Source organism: Gnatocerus cornutus, chromosome 10 (genome assembly GCF_029298725.1).
Source record: "Gnatocerus cornutus isolate USDA-ARS CGAHR chromosome 10, icGnaCorn1.1, whole genome shotgun sequence".
Classification (NCBI taxonomy): Eukaryota; Metazoa; Arthropoda; class Insecta; order Coleoptera; family Tenebrionidae; genus Gnatocerus; species Gnatocerus cornutus.
Genome location: NC_142242.1, coordinates 5,198,586 through 5,212,022, shown reverse-complemented (window position 1 = coordinate 5,212,022; position 13,437 = coordinate 5,198,586). Strand labels below are relative to the sequence as shown.

At 34.9% G+C, this 13,437-nt stretch overlaps 5 protein-coding genes across 5 annotated transcripts; 2 read left to right on the top strand and 3 right to left on the bottom strand.

Moving 5' to 3' along the window:
- Positions 1-8: 8 nt before the first annotated feature.
- Positions 9-3,605, bottom strand: LOC148167376 (uncharacterized). The gene is made up of 6 exons (XM_088047919.1): positions 3,090-3,605; positions 2,877-3,040; positions 1,645-1,759; positions 1,203-1,352; positions 1,038-1,150; positions 9-989 (listed from the first exon to the last, which is right to left on the bottom strand). The coding sequence occupies exons 1-6, from the start codon at positions 3,472-3,474 to the stop codon at positions 765-767; spliced, it is 1,152 nt and encodes a 383-aa protein (XP_087904045.1). The 5' UTR covers positions 3,475-3,605; the 3' UTR covers positions 9-764.
- Positions 3,606-3,686: 81 nt separating this feature from the next.
- Positions 3,687-6,476, top strand: alphaSnap (Alpha-soluble NSF attachment protein). The gene is made up of 3 exons (XM_088047921.1): positions 3,687-4,049; positions 4,124-4,320; positions 4,743-6,476. Exons 1-3 carry the CDS (start codon positions 3,961-3,963, stop codon positions 5,330-5,332), a joined length of 876 nt encoding a protein of 291 aa, XP_087904047.1. The 5' UTR covers positions 3,687-3,960; the 3' UTR covers positions 5,333-6,476.
- Alg10 (alpha-1,2-glucosyltransferase Alg10) lies at positions 6,468-8,375 on the bottom strand. The gene is made up of 4 exons (XM_088047917.1): positions 8,042-8,375; positions 7,834-7,995; positions 7,481-7,640; positions 6,468-7,432 (listed from the first exon to the last, which is right to left on the bottom strand). The coding sequence occupies exons 1-4, from the start codon at positions 8,207-8,209 to the stop codon at positions 6,558-6,560; spliced, it is 1,365 nt and encodes a 454-aa protein (XP_087904043.1). The 5' UTR covers positions 8,210-8,375; the 3' UTR covers positions 6,468-6,557.
- Positions 8,376-8,421: 46 nt separating this feature from the next.
- On the top strand, positions 8,422-10,782 carry LOC148167373 (uncharacterized). Its single transcript, XM_088047916.1, has 6 exons — positions 8,422-8,944; positions 8,989-9,446; positions 9,552-9,715; positions 9,880-10,072; positions 10,124-10,268; positions 10,316-10,782. The coding sequence occupies exons 1-6, from the start codon at positions 8,834-8,836 to the stop codon at positions 10,688-10,690; spliced, it is 1,446 nt and encodes a 481-aa protein (XP_087904042.1). The 5' UTR covers positions 8,422-8,833; the 3' UTR covers positions 10,691-10,782.
- LOC148167372 (serine protease inhibitor 77Ba-like) lies at positions 10,662-13,407 on the bottom strand. The gene is made up of 8 exons (XM_088047918.1): positions 13,166-13,407; positions 13,028-13,113; positions 12,788-12,982; positions 11,684-11,897; positions 11,419-11,636; positions 11,164-11,370; positions 10,978-11,116; positions 10,662-10,932 (listed from the first exon to the last, which is right to left on the bottom strand). Exons 1-8 carry the CDS (start codon positions 13,179-13,181, stop codon positions 10,796-10,798), a joined length of 1,212 nt encoding a protein of 403 aa, XP_087904044.1. The 5' UTR covers positions 13,182-13,407; the 3' UTR covers positions 10,662-10,795.
- Positions 13,408-13,437: the final 30 nt, after the last annotated feature.

Below are 13,437 nucleotides of genomic sequence, written 5' to 3'. Positions count from 1 at the left end.
AGATTGAAGTAAATAAAGTAGTTTTATTCAGTTTGCAAACAAGGACATCTACTATGACATATGAAAAGTGTTAAAAAGATCGGTTTTCACTTCAAATCGTTTATTCCTATATTTATCACGTATTTACTTCTATCTCATAACAAAGAAACGTGAACTAAAATCTTGAGTAACATTAGTTTAACACATTAGCCTAAGTGCATTTCCTGTTAACACTTGTTGTGCCCTTAAATCTTTTTACATTGATATGCGCACTCTTAAACAGCGAACTCAAGCTGAAGAAACTTTTGCAATACTCATAAAATATATCAAATAAATGTAACAATTTGATTAGAGCCATCCAAAGTATCACAAAAAATGATTACGATGCTGAACTTGCAAATGAATAGAAAGTTACGGTCCTAGAATGAATACAGTTTTCAAACTTATAGTTACAACGATTTTATGAGATTCGGTATTATAAAATGATATGATCTTATCAAGAATCCCTGAAAGTACCACATTCTAGGACTGAGTAACAAATGTGGTTCTATTGTTATCAATTATAAATTTTAAATATCACATAGATTTTAGAATTTTATTTTGGGAAGGTGCACTTGTGTAAAAATGCTAATTGTTTGATCATTTTACAGAATCACAATTTCAATTTTGTACAAGAAGAAGCACCACTACTACCGATAACTCTACAAGAACGACAAATTGTAAAAATGTAAAATGACTAATCGTGCACGGTGGCATTACTAATAATAATCTATCAAAAATCGTAATCATACAATAACACTACGTCTGTTGGTTTTTTGATCAGGTGCGTACTGTTCCAAGTCTTCAGGTTGAGTATTCAGTGCAGAGTAGTCTACAGGGAACATTGCTGATGACAATGCACTCGGTGGAGCACCTAGAATATATTGTCCTGGTCCGTTGGGGTAACGCCCCAATAAGTAATTTGCAAAGCATAATCGGTACGCTTTATACATCAACGGATGATCCCCGTTCTAAAAAAAATCAATGAATTTAAAGTTGAAATTAAGTTAAAACCGTACTGAAGTCATCGCTTGATACGCAATGTCTAAAATCTCCCCAACTTTCACCGCGTCGAGTCCGAGAACTGATGAATAAAACGCGCTCAACTCATCTCTTGTAATAATTCCAGAACCTTGAAAAAATATTCAGTACATTGAAAATTCAATGAATCGATAAGTACTCACCGCAACGATTGATAACTTGAAATAGAACTTTAACAAAAAACTGGAGCCAAATCGGAAAGTCGCACAAGTTTTTTGAGCCAAAAATCAATTGAGACCATTTGTATAGCCATCCATCTTTCGTTAAATATACTTCACCGTTAAGTGTAAAACCTAAATAAACGAAAATCAATATAAATGCGACAGCATATTATATTTAGATTGAAGTTACCAGATCGTGTAATCGCAGATTTTAGATTACACGGGTAACAAACTACAAGTGGCGAATGAATTTAACGAAAATAAAACACCAACTGTGCTCAAAAGTGCATTGCATTCACGTAATGAAGCGGCCGACTCTAACAGGCTACATAATCTGTGTAATTTTGTTCTGGAATTCGAGCAAACTCAATTGTAAAAATCAAATATGCAATAAAAAAACTATTCTAAATCAAAAATACTGTACCCAATTTCTCATCAGATATGTCACATAAAAAAGTTTCTATGAAACCACGCTCCACTTCCCGAAGAATATTAAATTCCGTAGAATTTATCGACCAGTCAGCAAAATGTCGCAATCTCTATACATCCAGAAAGCATGCAAAAATTTTTGATAAATAAGGACATTTTGCTTTACACCAATTTTCTGCATGCATATGTTCGGTAAATATTTTTTTCATTGAGTTACAATGAGTATTTTTAGAATATTCGTGACCAAGAGGCTATAAATCAGGCGTAATCCCAAAGGAGACAATTTCAGAGTAAGTTCAAACTCGTTATTAAGCTCATTATCATTTTTCTACGAACTCAGGGCAACTTTATTGATTTTTAATCACTCAAGATTTAACTACGGGTCTGTGGTCTTTCGTGTTTTTAAACTAATTCAATTATTTCATGTGGATCGTACAAAAAAACAACCAGAGATTGTTAAGTCTGACATAAATCGTTAACCACATACAAACATGAATATTTTAACAGCAAACTTACGTATACACGATACTATTTTTACAATTTCAATTATCGTTAGTTTCCGTTGAGCAAAAACCTGTCAGTTACCCTCTTAGCTTTTATCAACAATCTTTTGTGTAATTCAAACTTCGAAATCAATACGTATAGAAAAGAATGTTAACGTATCGAGTTAAAAGAGGTGCGTGTCTAATTGCGAATGCACATACATTAATAATCAGCCATTTGGTAAATTATTTACTTTATGAAAAACACGAAGTGCTTGGATATTTGCAGTAAATGAACAAAATATTTACAGTCAATCAAAATATAGTGGAATTTTCCACTTGAATCGATCTATAAATTGAGAAAATTACGGTTACATTTTACAACACAATCACTTAAAAATGGTGGATGCGCCAGATTAAAATCTGTATTCGATTTCAATAACTTTTCTTCAGTGTTTATCGATTAGATACTTTACGCAATCAGTTTTTTTTTTGCCTAATTTTCCAATATCTTTGTGGTCGTGACGCATCAGTATTGTAACATAGCCCCTTTTAGGAGAATTGGAAAAAATCCAATTTAAAAATGGTGGATGCGCCGGACAAAAAATTCCCGTCCTATACTTTTAATCAGTTATTTATATCCGCTAAAAATACTCATTTCCCGTAAAAACCTCTTTTCTTTTGTACTTCAATTAAATTCTTTAAGCGACACATCGTGTAATGAGAAAACATGTAAAATTAGTACCTCTATTAACGTCTCAAAGTCCTGTTCGCTGATTAAATTGTCTTGGTCGTGGTCAAGCAAGCAAGAAAAAAAGTGCGAAAATTTATTGTTCTGTGTTGGTGTTAGAGGACAATCTTCTTTATGGTCCGCTTCTGATTCTATACTAAACCTGTCCACCCAAGTTGCTAGAATATAAACTTTCTAGGAAAAAAATGAGAATGACTTTATACTAACTCCAAACGTGGACGCTCCATCCACAACTCTCAATCTGACTGTCTTCTTTATCTTCACCATCTTCAGCTTTCTTCACATTATCGGTTTCAATCTCTGGTAAAGTCCTCCATCTCTTCAGTAAGTCTTTGGTTTTGTCTTTAGTTCTGTCGCATGCCTGTCTCCAGTTTGCTATAAATTTATGAGGCACTTTTAACGAAGCATCGGTATTAACTTTTTGATTGTCAGGTTCATGATTTTCTTCTTTGAAATGTATTTTCTCGTTTTTGAACGAGCCACTGGTACTGCTTTTATCCAAGCTTTTTGTACTTTTGAGACTTGTTTGGGACGTACCCAAATCTTTCACGTTGTCTTTATTACATTTACCATCCTCGAGTGAGTTTTCCATTGTAAGACACCACAGCGGGATCACGAATTCAAATTATACACTCCCAACATAGTCGCTTAATTGGTCGCACCATAACCTCAAAGTCATAACAAAAAATCCATTACGAAATGACAGCTAGTGACGTAACAATTACGTAACAAAGCAGTCAAAACTGGCAGCGACACCTTGCGGCGAAAACGTTAGTTTCGTTATTACCAAATTTATAGACTATCAAGTTTTTATTGCGTAAAATTCCTTTGAAAAACGTGTGCACGATCTAATTTTGTAAACTGTGTTAAGAATCCAGTTGTTAATCGTCTAAACAAATTAGAGAGAAAATAATCTACTTGTGATTTAGTCTGTGTTCATCTCTCTACACTTGTGTCGCTCGGTGGATCCGTAGAAAAAATCGCGACTGCAGCGTCAGCTGTTGTGTAAACAGCGAACTGATTTGTCAATAGCTTGTCAGAAATATTTGTTGGGTTTCGCGTAAAAAATTGTGTTGCAATGGCATCAAATGAACAAAAAGCTCAGCAATTAATTGCGGAAGCTGAAAAGAAAGTATCATCAAAAGGTTTTTTCGGATCGTTGTTCGGGTAAGTTCCACTTGATTGAAAATCTTAGTGTGTCCTGTCATGTCACTTTGATTTCTATTTATTTACTTTTGTAGAGGAAACAGTAGAATTGAAGATGCAGTCGAGTGCTATCAGAGAGCCGCTAATCTCTTTAAAATGGCTAAAAATTGGGCTCAGGCCGGAAGTGCATTTTGTGAAGCTGCTAACTTGAACTCTCGTAGTGGAGCCAGACATGATGCTGCCACCAACTATGTAGACGCTGCCAATTGCTATAAGAAATCAGACATTAATGGTAAGGGGGCTACACATTCCTACATTCCTTTGTTCTGAGTCAGGACACTTCCATTCAAATGAGTCATAAGAGTAGGTCAGCTGATCTTAACTGTGCTATAAACTGGCAATGTTAGGCCTTGATTTGTTATCTGGAAACTATTTTTACATATTTCTCACTATATCAATCCCTCTTTCATCAAAATGTCAGCGACTAATGTTGATAATTATATTATATATCAACAATTCCATTCGCCCCAATAAGTTTTGTTGCACATCCTGAGTTTGACAATTTGATGCACCCATAAATGTAAAAATGCATCAATTTTCCCGACTGCAAATAACAAAGACACCCGTCTATAGTTGGGTATTGTTTCTGATGTTGAGCGAAAATCAATGCGCGAAATTTGCCCGTTTTTGCCTAACCCATCGTTGGTTTTTCAGAGGCCGTCAACTGCTTGTTGAAGGCGATAGAAATCTACACAGACATGGGTCGCTTCACAATGGCCGCTAAACATCACCAAAGCATTGCAGAAATGTACGAAACTGACGCTGTAGATTTGGAACGAGCCGTGCAACATTACGAACAAGCCGCCGATTATTTTAGAGGCGAAGAAAGTAATTCTTCCGCGAATCGATGTCTTTTGAAGGTGGCTCAATATGCAGCTCAGTTGGAAAACTACGAAAAAGCAATACAAATTTATCAACAAGTAGCGTCTTCAGCTTTAGAAAGTTCTCTATTAAAATATAGTGCAAAGGAATATCTATTTCGTGCTGCCTTGTGTCATCTTTGTGTCGATGTTTTGAATGCCCAACATGCTATGGAGCGTTATGTACAAATGTATCCAGCTTTCCAAGATTCCAGAGAGTATAAGTTACTGAAGACGTTGGTTGAACATGTAGAGGAGCAAAACGTAGAAGGTTTTACTGATGCTGTCAAAGAATATGATTCGATTTCACGTTTGGATCAATGGTATACTACTATTTTATTGCGTATCAAGAAACAGTTGAATGAGAATCCTGACTTGTGCTAAGTTTTTTATTATTTGTTGTTAAGAAAATATATTTATTTTTCTGTTTTGTTGAAAGCTGGAACCGATTAGTTGTAGTTACAACATAAATAAACTTACTTTCAAGTTACTTGTTATCCTATGTAATTATATATTTTATACTGAGTTTGTGTACTGGGATGTATATATTAATTTATTTTTGTGATGTCAACGTAGTATAGGGTGCTAAATTTAACATATATTATAGGACCTACACAAAACGAATATAAAAATTGCATCTTTTTACATATTCTCTATTATAATCTATAGCGCCATGTCAAATATGGCACCCTGTACTCAGGGTATAAGTTCACCTCAAGTAGCTTTTGTCAAGCTCTAATTTCACGCACTCAGTAATACATTCCTATCAAAATCCGTATATTTAGATAACAATAATTTCAAATAAAATTACGCTCTTGTATACAGTGTCTTAAATTAACCAACATTGGGGTTGTTAAGTGTTCATGCCATCATTTTATTTAAAATTTTTGCTTATCTAAGTATACATGTGATAAAAATATGTGTTGTTCTAGAATATGAAACATTGTTACTATTAAATCTCTGTTTAATTTATAGTATCTTGACAAACTAAAGTTATGTGAGGTCACAAACATAACACCCTGTGTACATAATTATTCCAAAAAGCATTTTAAACATTGCGTAGACGCCAATTCAAATTACATCCAACATTTTTTTTTAATAAAATGAATTTTGGAATATGACATACAGTCAATTCTCAATAATAAATTAACCAACGATAATAATACACTCTCTCATCCACACGAGTTGACTGTGTATTGTATTTTTTTTCTGGGAAAGTGGATTGTTAGTGTGCATTTTTAATACTTATGCCATTTTTATATTGTCAATGTTATACTATAAACGACAGTAGGTACTATGTGTGGTCATTGTAGCACTTTTAATAGATCGTTTCTGTTAGAATGACAGGAAAATTTAATCTTATTCAGATTGGGTGATTTTTAATAATATTGTAATCTCTTTTCATAGCGGAATGTAAATTGATTTCTCGCTAAATAGAGTATCATTTGAACATTAGTGCTCATCCATTCCTGTATACATTGTATGTGACATAATAGATTTCACAAATAAAGAGACTACATAAGTTGAACACTCATAATGCTTTTATTTCTTAACATTTACACTCAAAAAATAGCTCAGATAAATGCAACGAAATCACAGAGTATCACAATTACCAGATAAGTCTTTGAGGGTAGTCGAAATTTTCCCATTCTATAGTCTTCGTGAAAAATACATAAAAAGTCAGTACGTTAATTACACAATACGTTAGAAATTCACACAGTAAGGAGGTCGCCGAAACATTTCTCAAATGCAATCGAAATAAAACAAAAGGAATGAAGAAGTAGCGGAATTCCAAGAGTTTTTGTGTTACCAATACAACTGAGGTACAAGGTATGAAAAACAACAGAATTATTACATTTCGCTTATGTAATAACTTCTTTATAATAACAAACCACGAAAACAAATAAATTGGAGCTATTAAGTAACGAAATAGAGCGAACCTACCATAAAATCTATTCCAAATATAAAAAACATAGTGTCTATTATCAGCCAACATGTAAGAATGCACTAACGTGTTGTAATGAATAATGACTAGACTTAACAACAAAACACAGATTGTAAAAACCTTGTACTTTAGTACAAAAGTAAGAAAGTTAGATACTTCAGTTATAAAGTGAGGCCACGCGAAGAAAAAACAAAACAATGAGAAATAAAACAGTTGGGGGATATGAATTGTCGCTTGATGCGCTGATTTATCACCCACAACTATACTCCCGTTGATAACAACAAACAATGCGAAAAATATCAATAAAGAGCAGTATGATATGGTATTCAACCAAAAATTCAAACTTGTTTTAGTTAAAATGGTCCAACAGTCATGGTACAAATTTTTAAAGAAGTGGAGAAGCTCATTTCCCCCTATTTCCTGAGAGGATCTCCGCGACTTCTTTTGATGAATTGTGATAAGTTCTTGTAAGACATAACCGGCGAACACCATTCCGACCCATATTATGTTAGTTTGGCGGAAGAGGACTGAGAACATGCCTGAAATTCAGTTCAAAATGAAGTTGTTCTTATGGTGATTAAACCTACCAAATATGGAAGCAAAATAGTGGTTGCCTCTTTGTGCAAGCAAAATCATGCTTAAGATGGTTGTCAGCGAGCCAACGTCGGTGTAATAAAGGTGGCTAAAGAAGTACAAAGGGGGAAGTAGTGCCAGGTTGAATGCAGATATCATGTTGTGCCACTTTGGCTGGAAAACAATAACTGGCTATAATCTGAATAACATACAAAATTTTATCTTCTAGCACAAAACACCATAACAACTTTTATTACTCCTAAATCCATTATAGCCCTATAAGAACTATAAAAACATTCATATGGTATCAAAATGTTTTGATAGACCAGAAGATAAAATAATTTTAGAGACTTGTCAATAATCTCACTTCATTGTTTCCACTTAGAATGGAGCTAAATAGAAGTACGTTGATAACTGAGAACAGTAGAGATGTAAATCTTAGCCAGTAAGTTGAACACAGATTGAAAGCCCCCAAGAGAAGACTACTTGCTAAATATAATCCAGGAAATGTCGTTACTTTTGAATGCCACTAAAATTTAAATTTATGTAAACAGCTTTTAAAAACAGAATGTTACCTTATCGAATTCATAATTACAATAAGCTTCTCCGAGCTGTAAATGAAATTCTTCGTCCACGACAATTTTGGAGGTTATGTAAACTTTATCGAAGACAAACTTAGACACTAGTGCAAATGTTCCTAAGGCGCCCCATAATAATAAGCTTGAAAAGTGTATTCTGAACATTTTCACCTCAGTACTTTAGGAAAACGTGGATTTAATTATGTGTACATTTTTGACATGTTGACAAGCGCTCTATTGTTTTAATGTTGTTGGTTTAGTGAAATCGCAATGGCTGGAAAGTACATGGGCGGAGCTACGTTTAATAGGAATTACAATAGTGACGTGAAGTTTCTATGTACTTCTTATCGTTTCCATGGACATAAAATTGAAATGCGTGCGCAATGATCGTGAAGTCAAAATTTTTGAAATAAAAACTGAACAAAGTTTTTAACGTCTGAAACAACCGTTGTGTTTTTAAAAGTTGGTGCTAATTGAAACAACGTGCTTTTGATCGAAGTCCCAACCACCTGTTTGCGAAAGTATGTTGCAATTGTTTTATGTCATAATCAACTGTCACTTCGCTGTCATTTGTGTCTAACCTCCGAATAAGTAATTAGGAAATACATATTGTTTTATGGGAATTCTGTACAAAATTGTTATTGTGTGGCCTTTAAGAAGAATCCAAAACTAAACCGCCCAAGATGTGGATTATGGTCTATTTCACATATACTTGATAAGCAATATGATTTCACTTTCTAATTGCTTAAAGTACCTAAATTACTTCAACTAATTAATGAAGTTACTAAAATGGCATCACAAAATGCAAATCAAGTTCGCAGCCAATTTGGGAACATAATGTTCCGCGAAATTCACAAAAACGCATGGCTAAAAAAAGTCAACTCCTCAACAATCAAAAAGGTAACCACTTAGTCTTATTGTCTCATCTAACAAATTATTTCCAGAAACGCGAAAAGCTCTGGGTTGTATTTTGCGTCCATGACGACACTGATGCATTCCTTGAATTGTACTCTGATAACAAAATTGCTGTCTTACACAAACCTGAATGGTTTGTTCATTTGAATGAAGTACAGCACGTTTCTCCTACAATTTGTCCTCAAGAACAAGAGTATGAATTCGTCTTAACATTGAAATCCGACGTTGTGAGATTGACAGCCCCTAGTTGGGAGCAGATGCTTGATTGGGTAGCTAGTCTTCAGGCAAAGTTACATGAGCTTAGAATATTAAGTCCCAAAGATAACGTTTATTCTAAGTTACCAGAAGTTCCTCGTGGGCAGGCGTTCTCTACGCGAGACCCCAATTCACCGTTACCGCCGCCTCCAGCTCATGCACCTGAATTGTTACCTGGGATTGAAATCCCACCCACCAGCGCCGAGCCCAGGAGAGAAGACACGCGGCAGTGGTAAGTTACACATTTTTTTAATTAAATCTAATCTTTGCTTATAACCACTTGGAATCTTATCAGAATTTGTGTTGTCTAGTTCCTCTAGTTTTGACCGTTTTGCAGGAGCCGGTCTCACTCGCAAACCTCTTCAAGTGAAGAAGTACCAGACAGAGAGAACGTAGAGCCTGAAGTATTCAGATTTGATGAAATATCTAGTTCAGTTCAGCAAATCACGGCAGAATCGTCCATTAATTGTCATTATGAACGCTTATTTCAAGGTGATCCAGGTATGTCGTAACCACTTAACTAATTTGTAACACTTGCGGTTTCGTAAAACCCCGTCAAAAACATTGGAATGTGATTACATGCTGTTTTGACTGTTTTTACGTTTGGGATTAAGTGTGTGGTGAAATGTGTTCGTTTCTTTATTACCAAGAATGTTTGATTGAAGGTCCGTCCAATAGGCAACTGGAGAGGTCCGCTAGCACCCTCCAACAACCTCCATTACCATACAAAACCTTCAGGGAGCAACAAGTCCTACAATTACAAAAAGAAATGAATCATTCCGGTGGTGTAAAACTACAGTTACGAAAAAAAGACTGTATAAGCTCGATTGCATTAGTGGATGCTTTTGAATCCGTTTGGTGAGTCTTTAAAGTCGCCGTACGCTTTAAAATACCGCTCATTACCCTTAGGGTGTGTGGCTGGAAGCAAAAGGAACATCCCATGTTGTATAACGTTCTTCATATCGGTGATAAAATTTTAAATATAGCAGGAATACCAGTGAAGTCAGCAGCTGAAGCGTATAGAATACTGGGATCGCACTATTGTGGATTATACGTAAGAAAAACGAATGTTATTTAATAAAATCATAATTGTGTATTTAGGTCGACATTATAATCAAGAGGATACCTCACAGTCAGGTGTTTTTAATACATCGAGAAACAGAAGGTCAGTCATTAGGAATAGTTCAGGAAAATAATACGGCAGTTATTGAGGCAGTGGAAGTAGACAGTTTGGCAGCAAGACAAGGCTTATCAGCGAAAACAAAAACCTGTGATGGGTTATCAATCACTAATTGGGTTCTAACGGAAATCAACGGAAGACCCTTGAATTTATTCTTTAAAAAGAATCAAATTCGAGACCGACTTAACTCAGTGGGACGCGACATATCAATTTTAGTGCAGCCTCTAGATTTAATAAAGCAACTAAAGAAAGAATTAAAGTCCTTAAAAAATTATAAGGAATATATTTTACAATAAATCACATGTTTCTGTTTTGTGTTAGAGAACATGGTCTGAATTCTATTCTGTGATTTATATTTTATACACTAATAAAATATTTTACTTAGTAATACATTGTTTTTTTTAACCACGATATGATGGCGGGACTGTAATTTTCCCCCCGAAAACAATACTTTTGGTAGGTTTATTGACTATAAAATACAGGAACGGCTTGTTGGCCACAAACTTTGGTGGAGGAATTTTATTCACAATGCCAGCACCTGAAAATTTAATTGAGTGGTCGTAAACACCGCCGTCTTTCTTACCTGATGCTGCACTTGCTTCAGTTCCCTTTTCATTCACATCGATTTCAGCTTTCTGAATTACTCGATTAATATATAAATAATGAGGGAACATACCGAGAAGATCAGCTTTACTTTCGTCAAAAACATCAGTTATTCCCATCTAAAAAAAACACGTTGATTATACAATCGATTTTCAAAAAAGATTACCTTTTGTAGAACACTGTTCAAGGCTAAATCTGATTGCACTTTGAACCTTGGTAAATAAACCTGCACATCTTCGCCTTCGTAATCAACTGCAGCTCTACCTAACTTATCGACAATCTGACTGAAAGGAGTCTGAGACATTAAATCCAGCATTCCTTGCAAATTCTGGTCTTTGTACGGTAAAATTAAAATCATAGAAGTTTTATCACCCTGAAAAAGTTTTGTTAGAACAAAATCGGAACGAACCAACTGTATTACATTTCCGTAAGGTAACTCCACGGAATATCCTTTAATCCAGTCGAGTCTAGAGTACGGAAAAGCGTTCATCTGATACATCATCTCAACGTCTCCCAGTTTATTCATTTTCTCATCATAGAAAGTATCCGAGCGAGTTTTAGAAGGATCAAACGGCATTTTCCATACCCCTTTAAAATACAACGCGCTCACAATAAAGAGCTGAGCGTAATCCAAATCGGCTGAAAAGTCAAGTTAATACCATGGAAAAACTACGAATAAAAGTTACCAGGTTTGACTAAATCCGTTATTCGATTTTTTGTAGCTTGACCTATGTATTTGTTGATTTTATCACTTGCAGCGACTTGGTTTTTAAAATCGATTGGTTGGACATTAACGCCATAATTTGTACGAACTAGGTTTTGATAACTTAGATTTAATTTTTGTTCGATCGTACTGAAAATTGCGTTGTAGACGTCCAAGTTGCTACCTTGATCTTTTGCCTGAAAGAAATTTGTCGTGAATATGCAGCTTGGTTTAGTGCGGCAATTTGTTTTGTAAACGTGGTAATTTAAACTGTTACATAAACATCGGTGTGGTTGAAATAATGACGCTAATTTGAGAGCCGCTCATTTAGTTTAATTGTATTTTTATAAGTTCAAGCAAAACAAAACTTTTGTTATATCACACGGCTATCGGTTTTATCAAAGTTTGTCGGTTACTTCTATGTGATACAATTATCAAATTCAACACCGTTGATCGTGGTTGAGCAAGTATAACAGGATGGAGATTATTTTCGTAATTTTATTTTAATTTCAACTTCGTTTTATCGAATTTAAATAGTGCAGAAACAAAACGTGTTGTAATAATGAATGTGGAAGCCAAATGACCGGTTTTTCCGGTTTTTTATTTGCAATAAAATCTCTTATCTGTTATCAATACGTGTAATTAACAACTTTGTTTGGGTGGTCAAAAAAATCAATTTAATTGATTCGAGCGTTGTGTCTGCATCTTTCGTAAAGATAACAAAAAATCAATAAATTCTGTCACAAACTAAATCAGTAGCTTGAACAAACAAGGAAATAAAATCGTTTGTAGATAAATAAACAGGAAAACGACAAGCAATAAAAAAGTAATAAAAACTCCACATTGATTAGGGCTAAAGAAAAATATCAGCGATGTGATGAATGGATTATGATTAGTTGATTAGTTTGACGGGAATGTTGCACACGTTATCAATCTACTAAGCCACTTTGGATTTTTTAAAGATAAGTTTAGTGTCGTGAGTCATTCTACTATGTTAATTTAATGATTAACGGGACCGTAAATTTATCACGTTTTGTCGGTATAATGTCCGTTTTTTTAAAACACTGAACCTAGAATTTTGACTTACGGCGAAAATGTTCGATAAGTTTTTGAACTGGTTTCTGAACTCATCCTTATTAGGTCCTCCTGGAATTTTGAGCACAGCTTCAAGTTGTTCCGCTGTAGCTCCTTTAGCTCCTTCATCGATAATCGATAATAAAGTCCACACTGTATATGGTGATAATGCTAAATTCTTGGGGCTCCCAGCTTCTCTGCTCGTTGCCTGCAAGTTAAAATGAACAACTTTCAGGCAAGGTTATTAACTTACCGCTAACAAGTCAATGGTAAATGCATTTATCGACTCGCTTACATCAGGGGCCCCATGAACCAGTGGTAATAATAAAAGAAAATATACTGAAAGTGATTTGAAAGTGTGATAAATTTGTTTTGAGTGAGACGAACTTACTGTTTCTTAATTTCATCGTGTTGGTGTTGTCCCCACTGATGTATACAAATCACTGCTCACGAACACTGCGACGCGATAATTTGCGTTGAAGTTAAAAAAAATTAGATGTCTTCGGCGCTGTTGACCTTATCTGTTAAACAATTCACTGCCAAGAGAACTTTCTTGTCTTTATAGCTTCAAATTTTATTAGAGTTTTATGCTGCCGCACGCACGCGGTACGACATTATGTTCTTGGAAAAACCCGTCTTGAAACTTGAATTGTTCGCGTTTTT

Excerpts from the sequence above, each read along its gene's own strand:
- LOC148167373 (XM_088047916.1), top strand. The coding sequence starts at position 8,834 with ATGGCATCACAAAATGCAAATCAAGTTCGCAGCCAATTTGGGAACATA. Across the intron at positions 9,447-9,551 it reads AGAGAAGACACGCGGCAGTG|GAGCCGGTCTCACTCGCAAA; the intron begins GTAAGTTACACA and ends ACCGTTTTGCAG. Across the intron at positions 10,269-10,315 it reads CGCACTATTGTGGATTATAC|GTCGACATTATAATCAAGAG; the intron begins GTAAGAAAAACG and ends TTGTGTATTTAG.
- alphaSnap (XM_088047921.1), top strand. The coding sequence starts at position 3,961 with ATGGCATCAAATGAACAAAAAGCTCAGCAATTAATTGCGGAAGCTGAA. Across the intron at positions 4,050-4,123 it reads TTTTTCGGATCGTTGTTCGG|AGGAAACAGTAGAATTGAAG; the intron begins GTAAGTTCCACT and ends TTACTTTTGTAG. Across the intron at positions 4,321-4,742 it reads TAAGAAATCAGACATTAATG|AGGCCGTCAACTGCTTGTTG; the intron begins GTAAGGGGGCTA and ends TTGGTTTTTCAG.
- LOC148167372 (XM_088047918.1), bottom strand. Across the intron at positions 11,637-11,683 it reads AACGGATTTAGTCAAACCTG|CCGATTTGGATTACGCTCAG; the intron begins GTAACTTTTATT and ends TTGACTTTTCAG. Across the intron at positions 10,933-10,977 it reads TGAAGCAAGTGCAGCATCAG|GTGCTGGCATTGTGAATAAA; the intron begins GTAAGAAAGACG and ends TTAAATTTTCAG.
- Alg10 (XM_088047917.1), bottom strand. The coding sequence starts at position 8,209 with ATGTTCAGAATACACTTTTCAAGCTTATTATTATGGGGCGCCTTAGGA. Across the intron at positions 7,996-8,041 it reads GTAATTATGAATTCGATAAG|TGGCATTCAAAAGTAACGAC; the intron begins GTAACATTCTGT and ends TTTAAATTTTAG. Across the intron at positions 7,433-7,480 it reads CTATTTTGCTTCCATATTTG|GCATGTTCTCAGTCCTCTTC; the intron begins GTAGGTTTAATC and ends ACTGAATTTCAG.
- LOC148167376 (XM_088047919.1), bottom strand. The coding sequence starts at position 3,474 with ATGGAAAACTCACTCGAGGATGGTAAATGTAATAAAGACAACGTGAAA. Across the intron at positions 3,041-3,089 it reads ATGGAGCGTCCACGTTTGGA|CAACTTGGGTGGACAGGTTT; the intron begins GTTAGTATAAAG and ends TTTATATTCTAG. Across the intron at positions 990-1,037 it reads CGTATCAAGCGATGACTTCA|AACGGGGATCATCCGTTGAT; the intron begins GTACGGTTTTAA and ends GATTTTTTTTAG.